General features: G+C 37.8%; 1 protein-coding gene across 2 annotated transcripts in view; it reads left to right on the plus strand.

Moving 5' to 3' along the window:
• Window positions 1-17,723, plus strand: part of GABRG2 (gamma-aminobutyric acid type A receptor subunit gamma2) — a 73,482-nt gene extending 55,759 nt beyond the window's left edge. The window contains exons 7-10 of one of the 2 annotated variants that reach the window (XM_009690271.2): window positions 10,226-10,378; window positions 12,218-12,423; window positions 14,271-14,294; window positions 15,728-17,723. In XM_009690271.2, the coding sequence (XP_009688566.1) occupies window positions 10,226-10,378; window positions 12,218-12,423; window positions 14,271-14,294; window positions 15,728-16,003 (659 nt within the window). In that variant the 3' untranslated portion in view covers window positions 16,004-17,723. The remainder of the gene's footprint in view (window positions 1-10,225; window positions 10,379-12,217; window positions 12,424-14,270; window positions 14,295-15,727) is intronic. The other variant, XM_009690272.2, reaches the window with a different exon arrangement.
• Window positions 17,724-18,583: the final 860 nt, after the last annotated feature.

Genomic DNA, 18,583 nt, shown 5'->3' on the forward strand with positions numbered 1-18,583 from the left:
AAAAATTTAAGATGAAAATATATAGGGTCAGTAAAGTTCATTTTTCCTTCCAGCTTCCCAGATGGAGCATTAGAAACATAAGCACTCAGTTTCCCCCCAAAACCTCAATAAGTTTCCACATACTGATATTTCTCAGCAAAAAAAAAAAAAAAGTTTATGGTGGATCTTGTCTCTGTGAATTTGCAGGGAAGGTGGGAGCAGCCATAATAGATGTGAATTACTGCCTAGTGTCATTACGCGCTTTCCTGCTATAATTAGAACGTAATGAGAATTGGCACACATTCTCTCAAACGAGCAGAGAAAATAACACTTTGCTTGGAACGAGCGGCCAAGGACCAAACCAAATCCAGAACTGTCAGGCAGAAAGTCATGCCATCCGTAAAGAAATCGCAGTTGCTCGGCTAGCTGCAACGACCCACCGCCTTTTGCAGGAGTTTCATCAGCTGGCGTTGTCGCTGCACACGGACGCGCTCCAGCCCCAGCCCCCCTTCTCCCCGTTCCCTCGGGAAATCGAGGTGTTTGACGTCACACACGTTCACACACAGACGTACACGTGTTACTCTCTAAAAGCAGAAGAAAAGAGGAAATCTCCTCCCTCCGCCGCCGCCATACGATGTAGTCAGGATTCATCCTTTGGGATGGAAGTCGAAAACCCGGCTTGCAGCTACCCCAGTCCCAGAGTTAGTCTTACATAAACGGACTACAGCACCCGCTCTGCCAATGTCTTAATGCCGTTCTACCTCGTTACGTAATCAAGCTATAATCATGGCTTAGAAACGGATATTTCGAGCGGGGCTGGAACCCCTTCGCCTGGACGCCACGCTGCCTCCGCGACAGTCACGAGCTGCCCCGTCCTCTGCTGCCGCCCCGGCGGGCCGAGCCCTGGCAGGCGGAGCCGCTGGCGTGCCTCGCGCGCACGCAGCTGCGGCCCCGTGGCAGAGCCTCTCCTCCTTTTCCCCAAAAGCTAAACATTCAGTGTGTTTAATTTAACCTCATGGCTTCCGGTGATATAAGACTGGTATTTGGTTGCTAAACCTCAGAGGGAAAGAGAATGTCAAGTATTCCTGAAAAGGAAGAGAGTTTGGGGTTTTTTTAGGGGTCTGGTCACGACACAGTTTAGGAATGGATGAAAGAAGGAAAAATGGTGAAAGACAGAAACAAACACAGGGGCATCTAGCAAAGGAGGAGATAGCGAGAAGGTTTCATGGTCAGGGACTGGGGGGCAGTGATCCGATCCTGCCTTTTCCCCAGAGTCTTTTCACTACCGGCTGTGGACATCAATAAATCTCATAAATATCAGCTTACGATCAGCACTCTGGCCAAATTTCTGTGCTACCTTTAGAAAAATTCAGTCATGTGCCCGAATGATCAAATATTTCGGCTAAAATAATTTTACTGTGATATATGTAGAAACATATTGCACTGGAGGAGCTAGTATTTGCATCTCTTTATGTGACAAATGCAAAATTTTAGAAGTACTGTTCTGATAGTGGTGAACTAGACAGGCCTAAGTACTTTCCGATATCAGTTCAGAGAAAAAAAATATCAAAAATGGGTCATTTCAGACTTCAGACAATAAAGTCACTTGAATATGTAAATTCTAAATCCTCATAGAAAATTGTGTGTTTAGAAAGGAATATTTTGTTGTCCTTATACCACAACAACAGTGCAAGACATCGCACTGGCAGCATCGGCAGGCGAACCCAGTACCCTACCACAACAGTCAATGGGCTCTTCACCCAATTCCAAATACAGATCTTGTCAAGGCAGGAAGAGATGGGGGTGGGGGGAAAGCCAAATGAAGATGCATCAAGACAAATATACAGTTCTTAAAATATTTACACAACTGTTCATGCCAGATTAGAGCTGTACTGTACAACGTAGCCCAATGCAGTTTGATACCAGACTGACTTGGGCGCAGAGAGGTCTCGGAGTTGCCCATTCTCCCCTTTTCCTGCCTTTCCGGGGAGGGAGTCATGTGCACCCCGCCGCTGCTGAGCACAGTGCATACCCGAGCTCTGGTGCCATCACCATTTTTGACATGAAATGGTTTTGTCTATATTTTGCCACCCCTAAATATCTTTCTCCACTAGTGGCAGCTGTTCGGCAACGCTGCTATAGAAACCACATGCTACTAGTTTAATGGCATTTTCATGTACTATGACTAAAAATAAGAAACCACATCTTTTCCGTTAAATACTACTATTCATTCTTAAAAAAACATAGTGTGAACTGGGTTCTCTGCATAACAGCAAATGAAACCTTCAGCTATGTTAACAGTAAAGGAGAGATGGAACAGGGATGTATCTATTAGTTATTTATGAGGAAAAGAAGATGAATTCTGCTGCCACTATTGTTCTCATTAAAAATTTAGGTAGCTTATACTCATTATGTATAGTGCAAAGGTGATAATACTTTGGTAATATTTCTATCATACAGGAGATGGATTTATTCTCACAAGTGCTCCTATGATAACATGGCCATCAAAGTCATTTGCTGTGTTTGCATAAGTTTGTATAAATCAATATTGGGAATAATCCTAGAAAACGAAGATCCTGTTTTCCACTGGCAGACTCACAGCCATTGCTCTTTTCTTTTCTGAGGTGATAATGGCCTCCTGTGGCATTATTTTTTATTTGCTGTTTGCCTATGTATAGTCTGTCCAGACAGATGGACTGAATAGGGTTTTCCACACAGGATAAGTCATTTTTTTAATGTATTTGTTTATATTAGCTAATTTGGTGAAAAGGTTCCATTTCTAGCTACATTTTCATATAGTTCTCCAAGCAAACCTTTTAAAAGAAGTTCTTGACTGTTTGCTCTTTTCTAGTTTTCTATTTAAAATTAGGAGAGAAAAAACCTGTTGGCAATGCAGACAGCTGGTGTGTGTCTGGGTCTGCATGCACCATGTGGCTGCTGTTGGCTGCATTAACAAAATTATGCCTACTAATTATCAGATAAACAGTGCCCTGCATTAATCCCAGTTGCTAGTCATTTGATCAGTCCTTAAAGAACAAGGGATAGCCTGAATGAGAAACCTGGGGACAGTCTGGTTCATACATGACCGTTTTCCTCTTTTCTTCCTTGGCAGTTCCCAGCTCTGCCATTCTGACTTCTTTCACAAATGCACCTTACAGATGAAAAGTACAAATTATAGAAAGATGTAATAGATACTTGGTAGCATCTTTTTGCCAGTTATTAATTCATCACCAGTATGCTCCTATAGTATTTTCTCCACAGATTTTTACATTTTTAGGCATAAGAAGTGAAAATTATGAATATTATCAGAATTATTAAAACCCACGCAGATGTTCTTAGTATTAAAGGATAGCAGAAATCCTCAAGGTAACCAAATACCCAAGCAAAATCCTGTTCAGACCCTGGGACAGAACATGGCCAGTTATGGCAGGAGACCAGCCCGTGCATTGCCGGCCGCATGAGGCGAGCAGCTACCACGTTTCAGCACGCAGAGAACTTCTGGGGAATTTAGGTAGCAGCTGGTCTAACATAGCAACGGAGTGTGAGCAGAACTGCACGACGTACACCACAAACCTCTACAGCGCAAGCATCCATCTGCTTTTGTGAAGGGCCTCTGCCCTTCACAGGGGCCAGTAGCTTGGTAAGAAACAGAAATAGTATGGGACTAGCCAGGATACAGTTGTCTTATAAACTCTAATAAGCCTCCTTTGTCTACGGACACGTTGGTTATTTTCAGAAACTTGTAACTTAGCCACACGTGGATATATTTTCACAGAAATGCCAACATGTAAACAGGCGAGCCCTTCACCTAATCCCACTTTCCTGTTCCAAACTCCTCCTATTTAACAGAAATGAAACAATGAATTTTCTCCACTTCAAAACTCTAACAATGAAATGAAATGACACATACAAACAAAATCAAACTTGGCCAGGTGACCAACAGGGAATTCTTAAAGGTCTTTCGGGGTTATTTTAATATTTTAATATTTTAAATATAGTAGTGTTTAAGCAACGGAAAAGAGAATCTTATAACAGTATGAGTAAGACAACCTCAGCTATAAGTGTTGCTACCTAAACTGTAATCAAGGCACCAATTTGCTGTGATGTTAGAAAGCTGTTCTTTTCCCTAGCATTTGTGCTAGCTTCCAAATCACTTCCGAGTACAAATTAGATGCTTGTTTCCCCGGTACCTCACACTTTGCATAGTCACTTAAACATGCATAAAGAGAGTACTAATAGGTATAATTTCCCATTCACTTTACACAGGTATAAATGATTCCACAACTACGAAGCAATGAAGAATCACACCCACTGTGCTGATTAAATCAGTTAAGTGCAGTGTACATCCCCCTGGCTATGCTTCCTGGCACTACTAATTCTTTCTATTGAACCTTTGGGACTTAGGCCAGGACACAGACACAGATGGTTCCTAAAATCAGGAATTCCCTTCCCTTAAGGCCTAACAGAGCCTGAATCCTGATATTCAAACACACAGCTCAGTATATGATGCAAGTGTATAGCAAGAAGCACTTCCCAAGCTCTGAAGTTAGCACAGTCTTCTTTGATGTTGTATAAATTAGGGTGGCGTAGCATCCTAATTTTGGAATGGCACAGCACGGGTTTGAAATAAACCCTTTCACAATGGTTTACTATGGTCACAATCACTGGATACGGACAGTATGCATCTCCTTTTCAAAAATATCTCCTCCTCTACAAGAAGTGATTTAAGGCCTGTGCACTTTTTCTGTGTGTATCAGGGGCTATTGCCACCAAAAGAAATCTTCAACTTCCCATTCAGAGCAGCAGCATTAAGAGGCTGTTTCACAAGTCAGAATCTTGCCCTGGGTCTCCTGATCTTCAGAACATAATTGGTGGGAACATGCATCTAGTAGAAATCATGATATGAGTATTTATATAAGAGGGCAAGCATAACCTGGTTAGCATTTTCCCAAGGGACTGCATTTCAAATACATTGCACTGAAGAAACTGATTAACTGATTAACTGCTTATTACATCTTCAGAAGAACAGGACGATATCTATCTATATATACCTACATAGATGAATAAAGATGAATAGGCTATAGGTTTTACATAGGGAATCTAAATGTATTACTAAGGATTAATTATTTTGCTTTTTATCTAATAGGATTATTTTTTCCACGGAAATTTTATTTTTCTTTAAAAATAATTTGAACTGATTTGATTTATTTTATATTTGCATTAAAAATAAGCATTTTCAATGTAAACTAAATTTGGAAATTATCAAGGTATTGTTTTATACATGTATATAGTAACTATACACACCGCAGAAGGGGCAGGGCAGAGCATGGCAGGAAAATCTCTAGTGAAAGGCCAAATAATCTAAAATCTTCTAATCAGGGTGTGTAATGTTAAACACTTAAGTATGTTGTCTTACTCACAGAGATACTGCCAGGTCGCATTATCATTCATTTCTAGAAAAATTCAAACATATGTTAGCCCCCAAACAGCAATCTGGCAGCGCTGAGGAGCCTCCTTGCTGTGTTAGACAATACTGGGTAAACAAGAGCCAGAGATCAGGGAAAGGGGACAAAGTGATAATGAAAAGATTAGCGATTTACCAAGTGAGAGCTAGTGAATGACACTGTGGTGAAGATCATCTGGTCATTTTTGACTAAAGCAATGTCTTAGTTTGACAGCTTCATACAGGCATCACGCTAGGAGTGCAAATCACCTCAGGCACAGAGATAATCTGTAAGTAACAGACAAAGCGTACTGAAGCTGGTCCCTGCTGAAGAGCAGAGGGGGCCATGAATAAAGTCAGAGAAAACAAACATAGATAAACAGGGCTGGGCAAAGATTTTCTTACAGAGGTAATGGATTTCACTCATGAAAAGTAGGATTAAAACAAAGTACTGTCTAGCCCATAGACTCTGTAGCACTTAATGCACTTTGTGTTTTGGATGTGCATTTTATGACAACTGGTATTAGGTCCTGAATTGCCTATCTTCAGCCTTGCACTAACTTGTATACTTCTATAGTATTATGTGTTTGATTATTTCCAGAGTGCTTTTCTTACTCAAAATCTCATATATTCAAAGGGCCTGTAGTCATGCCACTCCAACACCACTTACATAAACTAGGGGACACCTGGCAACCTTTCCTAGCACATTCTACCACTTCAGTCCTGTTTTTCCATTTGCTTTATTTAAGATTGCTTATGTCACTTCAAGGTTGGAGGGGATATTCAGTACATCATAGAATTATTGGCTTGCTTTGTTACACCATTTCCTATCTTATGCTTGTCATTCTTACCTTACCTTAAGAAATCATCTTATCTTATCTTACCTGGAGAAAACCATCAGTAGATCCCACTTCCCAAACTCCGAAGGAAACAAATAAACAAAAAAAAACCTCTCTGTGGAATTAATATTATTCCTTTCTTCAGTAAGATTCTCTGAAATAGTGGAATTCACAACACAGCAGAGTGTTTGTAGCACCAATAGGCCTCTGGATCCAAAGGCAACATCGAATTCAGAAAAATGTATATATCCTCAAATGATTCCTCAGACTGGCCACCTCCACACTGCCTGACAAGTTATGTTGGATACTTAAATTTTGACTTCCTCTGATTTAACTTCTGCATTAGTAGAAACCTTAAAGCCCATTAGAGTTCACCTGGTTTCTTTTTATTTCCTTCAGTCAAGCATTGACTGCCATGAGAAGTAAGGTCTGGCAGGATACTTCTGTGGGCTTTGTCTATAAACATCAGGAGCTGCTATAAAGTGTTTCCTGTGGAAAACTCTGGAGTATTTTGGGGTTTTTAAGTGTATATCCATTAGGAAAGAAAGGATAATTATTGTATTAAAAGCAGAATGGTATATTGCTATGAATGCAACGACAATAGCAAAGCCCACCATCTCAACCAGGTCATTCCAACAGCATTCTCTCCGAAAAGTCAAAGTATGGTTTAGGCATCTGATTCATGTGCAGTTCAGAAGATTACTGAGGAATCAGTATTTCTTATGTAGTCCGTGGAGAAAGATGCATCTCTTGGGGTGCTGAACAGACACCTATGTGGAATAATTTAACTTCATTAACAGAGAAGATACAGATATCCTTCTTTGTGTCTACATGCCATCAAGAGTCCTCAGTATACACTGAAAGGAATTCTTATTCAGGCTCTTTTATACTGTGGGGTTTACTGTAGAGAAGCCTTAACTTCACATCCTTACCATCTGTAAGGTCGGAAAACATTATTTGCATTTTACAAATTGTAATTACATTACTTTTATGTAATGGCGACTGCATTATTTTCACCCAAAGGTAAAGTCTTTAAGTCAAAGGGAACATTTCCATTAACAACTAGCAATTTGAGATTTGAATTGAACCCAGCTGTTATTTTTAGTTCACAGTCTTGTTGCGGCCATCCCTTGAACCTCCAAGAGCAATAACTGTCCCGATGTGTCTGCAGTTACAGAAACATTCTTTCAGATTGTCCTCAAGGCTGAACTTCAGCTGTTGGCTCAGCTCTACTGAAACGGGGTCTTACTTTTTTTTTCTCTCCCAGAAGATTGGTAGGGCTGGCTGAGAACTATGCTGCTTCAACAGCAATCTCACAACTATAAAAACTAAATAAGTTCTTTAAAGAGGCCTTGTATATAGGAAGAAGCAATGACATCTGTGAGATGTGAACAAATCTAAAACAATTGCATCGCTTTTTACCTTTCTGGAACATGTTAGCTATTTCTAAATACTTAGCTAAGACGGCCAGTACCAAAAAAAAAAAACAGAGGGAATTGTGTTCAGTGAGATATAAAACATTTCCACTTAGATCGTCTCCAGAAAGCGTAGCAAATACTCTGTGACAGGGCACGGATATCTCTCTATGGAAATGGACTGGCCACCGAAGTGCATCATTGGCATAACAGTGACAATTCCAGGTAATGTTTCATCACTGCCGAATGGATCAAGGACTGAACAAGTTTGTTAACATTTTAAAAGTTCTTACGTACTACATTTTGAAAAAATGTATTTTTATTTTAAAATAATGCACAGAATATTTTTAAAATATTATTGTAATAGCTTACTATATAAAAACACTGCTTGCATTAAGGGGAAAATCCAAAGACATCTCCACGGTTTTCTAGAGAAAATCTGATAAAAATAGTGTATGTGCAGAAGATCTACAAAATGGAAAGACCATTTGAGGCTACAGTACATATAAATATGTGTGTGTATAGATAAATATATATATATATATACACACACACACACATTCATCTGTTATTCACATCCACATTTGGCTTGGATTGCATATATTGTTACTGAAGAAGGAGCCTCTACACGAGGTCTTCACAGTATGCCCTTATCTAGGTTAGTTGGATTTATGTTTATTTTCTCAGCACAGACGTTGGTTTGGATTTTCCTCTAATATTGATAAGCAACCGTGCTGGCTTGTGTATTAGATCCTGATATTTCATTCTTTTGAATGAAAGATCCTACAAGATGAGAGCGCTAGAACTACCAAAACTGTTGTCCAGAAAGACCAGTCCCAGTGCAGGACCAAAAATGTGGACAAAAAACACTAAAAAAGTAGGATCTGATACATCGGTTCAGCTACTCCAGAAGACAGTCTACCACAGTTGCAACAGCTTCAGAAAAAGAAGCAAGAGCAGAAAGCAAACAGATGATTTTTATTTCAGTCCTGAATTAATCTTTTGTACCTTTTTATAGTCTCATATATGTTTTGATTTATATTTCACCTCTTTCTTCTGGTAATTTTTTGTCTCATTAAAGAAATAGAATAACTCTGAGCATGAAAAAGGCTTTCTCTTAGAGTCTGTTTGCTTTGAAGTAATACAGCTACTGCTTAAAGTAATTTCTACCATAATATAGCAGAAACAAAGCCACTTTTGAAATACCAAGGCTATTAATAGTATATATCAAGGTAAATCAATAAAGGAATTAATTCTCAAAATGGACAAAATAATTACTTTCCCGAAAGTTAATATATGATCCACAGAGAGGAATGATTTATACTGTAATGTTATGGGTTCAGTTTTATGGTAGTCCTAATCAATATTTTTTGTGTATATATAGGACATACACATACAATGCAAATACATCTGTAAGTTAAGGGAAGAATCAACTATAGTTATTAAAACATGTTACTTGCATTCAGTAATATCTACTTAATAGACTGCACATCATTAGTTTTAAGTGTTTGGTCTGATAATAACGTAATATAAGTAAATTTCAAACAAGTTAATTCATGGGTATGGATCTTCGCATTGAAAAAAACAGAACAGCAAAAAAGAGGAGTCATTCTGGGAAAATTAAGATTTTAATTATGCCTTAAAACATATGTTTAAAACTCTACGTTAAGTAAAGGTACTGATCTAAGCAAAACAGACATGAGCCACAGAGTTTCTCTGACGTCTTCAGTAAAGTACTGGATTTGCAAACTCTCTTCTGTCTCAGTTCAAGACTGCTCTGGATTGCATTTCACAGAATTGGAATGAAGTCTTCTGTAGCCTGGAGTTCTGCAGTTCTTTGGGAATCAGGATTTCCCAGGATAGCTATAACTTGAAGTAAAGATGAGATCTGTTTTCTCTTTTTTTTTAGCTCAGAAGAAAAAAAGTCAAAATTGAACCTTTGCTCTGCTCCTGAATACAGCAAGAATTACTTAGTAGGTTGATAGGAAAAAATAAATTGGAAATTTCTTGGGAAAAGTCGGTTCAAATTCTCTTAAGAGGAGACAATAAGAGAGGAGATCTGCAGACAAATCAAAAATTAATTAGTGACATAGCCTTGCCCTGAAGAAGAGTTGAGGACATGAATAATTGAGAAAGTACATCTGAAAGCATGCATTATTTGCGGGCAGCAGCAGGGGAATGGGAGGTTTACTGGACCACCACCAGACACTCAGCTGCCATAGCAGGACTATACTAAGCATTTGCAAGTTATGAGGAATGACTTGGTAAGAAAGCAACCTGCTGTGCTATGCAAGAGAGGTTACCCTTGAAACTGGAGTTCAAGTCATCTAAGTGAACCTGCAAAAGTGTTCACTTTCACAGTGTGGAAAACCCACCAGTTCTCGAGGTGTACCAGCACGGAAGAAGGGATATGCATGTATTTGCCTCAGTACATCTGGTGAAAACGTCTAACATACACAACTCAAAAACAGAACGTACCCTACCTAATATCTAGAAAGTTTATGGGGGTTTTAACATGTGTTCTATCTCTATATGTTTTTCTTTTTCAGGAGACTATGTAGTCATGTCTGTCTACTTTAACCTGAGCAGGAGAATGGGTTATTTCACTATTCAGACTTACATTCCCTGCACACTTATTGTGGTGTTATCCTGGGTCTCTTTCTGGATTAACAAGGATGCAGTTCCAGCCAGAACATCACTGGGTGAGTTGTTTTATCTTCCCACTTTTATTCAAGTATCATTGACACCTCTGCAGATCACTAGCTTGTAAATGCGCGACATTTAATTTAACACAAGTTCTTCTTATCACTTAGACTGATGCATTCATTTCCAAGGTGGAACACAATCCAAATAACATTTGCATCTCTTCCTTTTTGCTATGTTAGATCCTAACTCTGTATATTGCAGATTGGCTACAACAAAAATTAGTTTCTTTTCTGATGACAGCAGTACTTTTTCTAAAAATCAAAAAGATGAGAAACATTTCTGGATTTAGGGTCAGGGACATCTTGGTTTTGTTTGCTCTATTTCCACATCATGGTAACTAGCAATACAAATGAAATCAATACCAAGAAGGAATCAATCTTTCTGGCCGTCTGCATGACACCAGTAGGAAAGCCACAGTATAGCACACCCTGACTTCTACTTTAGGGACTATAGGTCAAACGTAGCCTTCAGATCACAAAAATCAACAGAAATTGTTGGTACTATCTGAATTCCTACACCATGTTGCCACGAACGTGATATACAATTAATCAGAATTAGCAATTTCTACACAATCAGCAACTGTTTCACAAATAAACTAAGGGAGAGGTAAGTTTGCTTGTGGAAAGCAGGCGTAAGCCATAAGAGAATTAGCAAGGTAGGCTCCTATGACTGCGGAAACAGTTAAAAACACTTGATTTTCTACTCCTACATTAAATCTATGTGTGTAAGAATCATTTTAGTTTTTACTTCTGCATTTTCATTTCACTTCTGTGTTTTCATTTTTACAATACAGAGCATGAGAGTGTAAAATGAGAAACAACATTCTCATTCCAGAGCTCCTTTGAAAGGAACACAGGACTAGACGACCACTGGTTCCCATGACAGAATGTTTTGAGCGTTTTATTGCCTTTTTGCACTCTTCCTCCAAAAAATAGGTTATAAAAGCTGCTATCAAGAAGCATAAAAATCAATAAATATATAGAGCTGTTATTTTTAATTTTGCTCAGATGTACAATATAGACAACTCTATTGAGAACTAGTCTATTTGCACCACTGAGGAAGTAAAGGGGCCAAAAAAACAGTGGTATGAAATGTGCCATGTATAAATGTGATGGATTTTAGCTGTTCTGATGCATTTTTAATGTTCTTCATAAAACAATACAGAGAAAAATGTTCTGAGAGGAGAAGAGATGGCAAGGCACAGAACAGCACTTCTCATTTGAAGTGGCCTACATGCAATCACATACACATGTCCTCTTGCAGTTCCTACTGGATTAAGTGCTTTCTTAAGAATTTTTATGAATTTCTCTCAAGTAATACCTACAAATGTGTTTCTTACTGACAGTGCTATCTTTACTCAGCAACTAAAAACAAAAGAAATTGACCTCAATATCACAAAAAGTTTAAGGAATGTGGGCTTGAGATTACTTTGAAGAACGGACTAAAATGCTAGGCATATTTTTATTCTCTCTCCACCGCGGTTTTCTTCCTCTGACACAAGTTCTCTTATTTCTCAGTCTACATTAAATTAAGTCCCTAAACAAAAGGACTCCTAAAACCAAACTAAAAAACTCATTTCTTAGAATCAGAATCCTTCTAATCAAAACATCCTGCAAGGCAGGCCTTGCAGTGACCATGCAAAGATGGTTCATGCTCCCTCTTATTCCCCTGGAGCTCTCATTGAATCTACAATCCACTGCTTGGCATGTGCTTTTTACTATCCTTGCTATACGTCAGAGCTCCAGGCATCCTTCAAAACCAGTCAGCATGAGGTAATTGACAAAATTTCTTTGTCACCTGAAGTAATAATATTTCTGTTGTTTTCTGTCTACCAGGTATCACGACTGTCCTGACAATGACCACTCTAAGTACAATTGCTCGTAAATCTCTTCCCAAAGTCTCCTATGTGACGGCAATGGATCTTTTTGTGTCAGTTTGCTTTATTTTTGTTTTCTCTGCACTGGTGGAATATGGAACTTTACACTACTTTGTCAGCAACAGAAAGCCAAGCAAGGATAAAGACAAAAAGAAGAAAAATCCAGTATGTATCTTTTTTACCATCATGGTATAAAACTCGGTTAGGTTTTCTGAGAGAACATTTAAATCCCACTTTATGCTTGTTTTATTTTAGACTTTGCTATTACATATATATTCTTCTTTGGTATTAATAGAAATGTAAACCTTCACCTTGAGAATGAAAGGTCTATTACAGTTGTCTGGATGCCAGATAAACTAATTTCTTAGAATTTAGAATTTCTCAGAATCCTTCCAACCAAAGTGTTCTGCAAATCACAACTATCCCCCAAATCAGTACTTATGTCGTAAACAGAGCTCCTGCTGTGCCCTGTAAGGCAGAACTATCAGTTTCTCTGTCCTAGCTTTAGTGATATTCTCTGCCTTTAATGTGATGTCTGTATTACTGACTTGATTCTGTTTTTCTTATTATCAGGACTACAGTTAATCTTTTATATTCAGACTATGGCATATGCTTTTTATAATTCCCTCTTAAGCATCCGTTTCCTTCTCATTGTTTCCTTATCTTCTTTTCCTGTATTCTCTCCCTCTTTTATCTGTTTCTCTCCCTTCGAAAAAATGATGTGGTTAGCAGTTTGCAATGTTACTTGTGAGTAGATGGTACAGAATAACAAAAAATATCTATAATAGCCAATATAAGGAATCCTGGAAACAACTTCTATAAAGGCTGGGAAGTTTGCCCAAACAGGGAAAAAGGTTGTTGCTTATTTAGTTCAGGACAGACTTCTCGCCTTTTGCAAGTGAGCTGAAAAGTCTGTTGACTACAATCTGTGAGTGTGCTGAAAAGAATTACTGTAAAATACTAGAGGGAATAAGAAGTAGTGAAAATCTCATTCAAAAATCAAACGTGCCTGTGTAAAACGTGAAGGATATAAGAGCTTTATATTTGTAGAGAATATTTTCAAGTTCGTTTCAGGCACCAAGGAAACACTGCAGACACTTGGCTTTGCTCTCCTAATATCTTTCAAGACATTAGCAGAAAAGAACCAACAGAGAGAGATGTATTAACTAGAGAACATTTCATTACACGTTACTGTTATTTCATCTTTAAAAGAGTGCTGAGAAGCACATTCTAAAAAAATAATAGATGTGCTCTACAGTGTATAAACAGCCAGAAGGTCATCCATGAGGTTACAGAGGAAGAATTCTCATCTAACTTCAGATACGTTAAAGCTGGATTTTATCATAGACCTCTCTTCTGGTCAAAAGAAACAAACAGGCATTTCTGGAGGGTGACTCATCCTGGCCTTTCGGCAATGAGATAAATAGCTGTCTTTATGCACCTATGTCTTTCACTAGCAATAAAAGGATAACTATCTGAAGTTTAGATATCCCATCTAGAGATACCCATATTAGGGTAAATTATGTTAATAATACTTTATGTTATTATCTGTGAACTTCTGGGGACAAACAGAAATTGAAAAAATAGCCTGGATTCTAAACCCAGAATCTAGAAAACCTAAGAGTAGAGTGTTGAAAACCTTATCTACAGAAAAAAGGATTTGGTCTACAAGGTGCATTCATAAAATGTGAATGGTCTCCTCTTTCAAAACAGTCCCACACAAAAGACGGGAATATTCAGGAAATATGAAAAGATCTAAAAGAAGTTTGATACCTTAGGCCTTTGGCCCAGATGTAGTTACAAGAAAGTGAGAAGGCAAAAATGTTTTTTTTTAATATTATAGATACTTGTTTAAATGACTATTACCCCACCCTTTCTATAAATTTAGTCCTTTTAGATTTACTATGTTTTAGAAACATATTTTTAATTTACATTATTTTTGTCTCTTTCTTTTCTTTCTTTCTTTAATTTAAAAAACCCTCTGATTCTCTTTTCTGTCTACAAAATGAAAGCTTCTTCGGATGTTTTCCTTCAAGGTATATTGTTTTTTGGAATGGAAATTCACTGCATGCGACTGCTGAATTTAACTATTAGAGCTTATATGAGAGTGGTGTTGTTGTTGCTGTTTTTAATTAGACACCTAAGCATTCTACTCAAGGTAACTTCCTAATCAAGTAGAACGGTTATATATTTCGGAACAGTTTGTAGAGTTGATTCAGCAGCCCAAATACTGATTCACTGTTGTTCTGAACTTACCCTAAGTTCAAGAGTGACAAACATTATTGGATCACATGAATTGAGAGAGCTTAATATGTTCAAAACATTTGTGTTTCTCTCTTTCTCAATTGCTCATGGGATCCAATGCCACCAGCTACACCAGAAACCTGCAATACACCCTTTTAGAACTCATCTCTAAGCCCTCTTCTTAACCTTTGTGATTTTAACCAAAATTACAAAACCAAATCTATTCTGATGTTAACGTCAACAAAATTCAATGTCATCATCTCAAATGCTGTTCCTTATGCAAAAGAGTCAGAGTTTTGAAAGGGTTCAAGATGCATACATTTTTTAATGCTGTCACTGGATCAACACGCTCTTAGCAAATATATCCAGCTACGTTATACATCTGAATCTTATCTTCATTCAGAAATGCAGAGATTTTGTTCTAAATATATATATAAAATGAAAGTCAATAAATTTGCATACTCATGAGATGGAATTGTTGTTATTTTATTCAAATAACTATCAGCAAGAAATTCCGAGGCCTGTCTTTGTCATTCCAGTGTTCACCAAATGCTCAGATGAGTTATAAATGCTTAATTTGCTTCAGTCATTCCAAACATATATGTACAGTTACTATATAAAATTGAGAGCAACCTTCTAGTTGGTGAACATTAGTAGATGCTAACTGCATATACTTGCACAAACTATTGGAGGGTTATAGAGCCTCTCCTAACCTTAATTCAGAAGACCCAATTGTTGCTTTTTTTTCCTCATATATAGTATTTGCCCATGTCTCAGCATGAACCAGTCCTAAATTAAAGAAAATCCTGCATTTCCAGTTGATTATTTCAGTTCCTTCCATGTGCAACACCCAAAATGCCTTCATGTATCAAGCAGCTATGTAAAATACAAAACAAAAGCAATTCAAAATACCATCAATTACATTCCTGAATGTTTCCTTTAACCTCTACTGTTTACTTAGTTTGGCATTGGAGCTAATTGTCCATAGCTGTTAACTGTATACTGATTTGTGCTGCTTACCTCTAAAGTTGAAGTGTATTATGCAACTAATTTGAATAAATTCAAGTTAGTGTTCCCATTAGAACTCCTCAGCAATTTCCTGTGTACCCCACGCAGAATCATCATTCACATGTTGACCATTAGTCTCTATTTCCCTAGTGGACTGGTGATAATAACGGTGTATTTCCCTCCCACATCTTCTTCTTTTTCTGCCGCTCCATCCCAGGCACCTACAATTGACATCCGGCCTCGATCAGCTACTATTCAAATGAACAATGCTACACACCTCCAAGAAAGGGATGAAGAATATGGGTATGAGTGTCTCGATGGCAAGGACTGTGCCAGTTTTTTTTGCTGCTTTGAGGATTGTCGAACGGGAGCGTGGAGGCATGGCAGAATACACATCCGCATTGCCAAAATGGACTCCTATGCTCGCATCTTCTTCCCAACTGCCTTCTGTTTGTTTAACCTGGTGTATTGGGTATCATATCTTTACCTTTAAAAGCAGAATGAAATCAGTGATATGAGCCTTACTCACTGAATTTCTTAGAGAGATGGTTTCCTTTCTAAGTCCACTTGAAGTATTTATGACGCGCTTTATAGTGGTCTGAATTCTTTAGTGCCATAACCCACTAAATATCGATCACATCATTTGTCCAAAAATTGCCATCAGGTTATTGTGAATTAAATATCCATTCAACATGTTGAAACAATTTGAAATAAAAATCATAGAAACAGGTTATATACAGCTATACCTGTTGGAATAGAGACGAGCAGAGCAGACAGGGCAAGGAGAGCATGGTAACACTACTTAGCAGTTGGTACTGCCACTTCAAACACGAGTGACTGCGACTAGAATTCCCAGGTAAAGTACTGTACAGTTTGTTAACGTTGGCTATAATTATGCTATAGCTTTATTCTCTGTGGGCTTTTCTTTTTGGAAGAGTCATCTCTCACTTTGAATAGGTATTATTAAGCTAGAAAAATAACCTCTACTCCCACCCAGATAAAAACAGACCTTTCCTTTTGCTATCCCTTTAAGAGCACATGTACAATGCTGTAAATATTTCAGTACCTTATAGTACATAAAGTCTAGTGCATGCATCTTTTGGGGGCCAAAATAAATGAAACAAAGGTACCATAAAGTATTGTCTTTTATTTTGTGTCTCTGGATGTGCTATTGTAATTGAAATGTGGATAACAATCATATTTTTTCCTTGAAAAATTACCCCTTTCCCCCATGCATGGAAGATCCAAGCAGACAGCACTTTCATGTAAGACATTAGCGAAGCCTTAAGGATTCAAATAAGTAACATGTAGACAAATCTGTATGGCCAATATAATAGTTTATAAAGTATACTGTATGTGTCTGCAGCTGTTGTAGCCTTCATTTTCCATTGATAATGTTGCCGTATTTCAGCCGAATTTCCAGTAATTATGCATTGCAAGATCAGCTACTAAATTCAGTCCATGTGCTTCTACTGTTCTTTTCCCATGTTGAGCTTTACTATTTTTCTCACACAAAGGTTTTTTTCTTTCTTTCTGTCTTTAATCCAGGCCAGGAAATAGCTTTTCTTCTAGTCATTACTTTTATATACAAACCTCAAGTTCATTTTGAAACATTAAACTTTCATCGTGTATACACATACAATTCAGTGCCCATTCATGTCCTTGATCAGCAATAGTTGTTGTCAGTGCTGCTTTTCACTCTGTGAGTACCTTTACTAAAACAAACCCTTATTATGGCTAGCACACAGTTTATAGATAACCTTGAAAATAAAAGGGAACAGAGGGCATATTAGCTACTAAACCATATGTATGCAGTTTGTGTGCATTTAAAACCTTCAACCCATCTGGATGAATCTTGAAATCTATTTATCCACTGGTTTTCAGAACCAATATGATACTCAATTATGCAACCTTAAGCACATGTAAATACTACTGACTTATTTTTTATTTTCAAAGATGTAAAATGTCACCTTCAGGAAAGTAGGCTTGCAGATTGCAAAGGCAGATATATAACTTATCATTATAGAATTATTAATAGCTAAAATGGAGGAAAAGGAAAGTTTTCCAATGTTTGTATAGTTTTGGAAATAACAATGTATAAAAAAGGTATAACTCCTGATCATCAATTGCTCCTTGTCCAATGTATTTGAAAACCTTTTAATAAAGGAATTGCACACACCTGTGGACTTTTTCAATAAAACTGCTGCACTCAATTCCACAGTTGTCTTGTGGTTAGTTTGTTAAAAGCATGCATCAAGGACTAGACTCATCTTTAAGCTGACTCATCAGCTGTCTAAATATAAGCAATTATAATCACCATAACCCTCTGCATTGTCTCATTTTGTAGTCAAATGGCGCACTCACATAACCTTCAAGGTTGGGGTCTAAATCTTTAAAATCATCCTGAAGATTACCCTATTCTTCAAAAAATCACTGAATTGGAAGTATCCTGATAAAAAGAGACGACTTTTGCTTCTCTACTTAAAATATTGAGTGTTTCCACTGCCTGAATGGGTCAGTCCCCTTTCATAAGAAAATATGTTGCAGCTGGTGCCAGACAGATCGTTGAACAATCATTTTTTTGTGGTGGTCAGTGATTTAACAGCTTTCTGTTAGTTCCTTCCATTTACCGATGTTATACATTCAGGATTTCTGTTTTCACCTGGAACTTCCCTATGTTACCAAATTGGTTTTATACACATCAATATGAGATTCGGCCTAAATCAGGGCTTTGAGTTCCTCAGGTTGAGTGTATTTCAGTCAAAATATTTAGATTTTTTCTGTCAAGGTCTCTGAAGTTCAGGATTCAGTCACTCAAAGAATTTTTCCCTAGTTAACCATCGGATTGCTCATGCCTATACAAAGCCTGTGGCACTGAAGAATAAGATGCAATAATGAGGAGCAAATTATTAGGAATATGAGACCATATCACTCACTTGTGCAAGCTGGCCTTCTTCCAGCAAGGGAGAGCACTCATGACTTTAGTTAAAGGTTAATGTATCCCTCATCTCAATAATGCAAAGCATACAAAACAGGAGAGAGCATACCAAACCTTCAGTTAAAGACTGAGTCC

This window comes from Struthio camelus, chromosome 13, assembly GCF_040807025.1.
Source record: "Struthio camelus isolate bStrCam1 chromosome 13, bStrCam1.hap1, whole genome shotgun sequence".
Taxonomy (NCBI): Eukaryota; Metazoa; Chordata; class Aves; order Struthioniformes; family Struthionidae; genus Struthio; species Struthio camelus.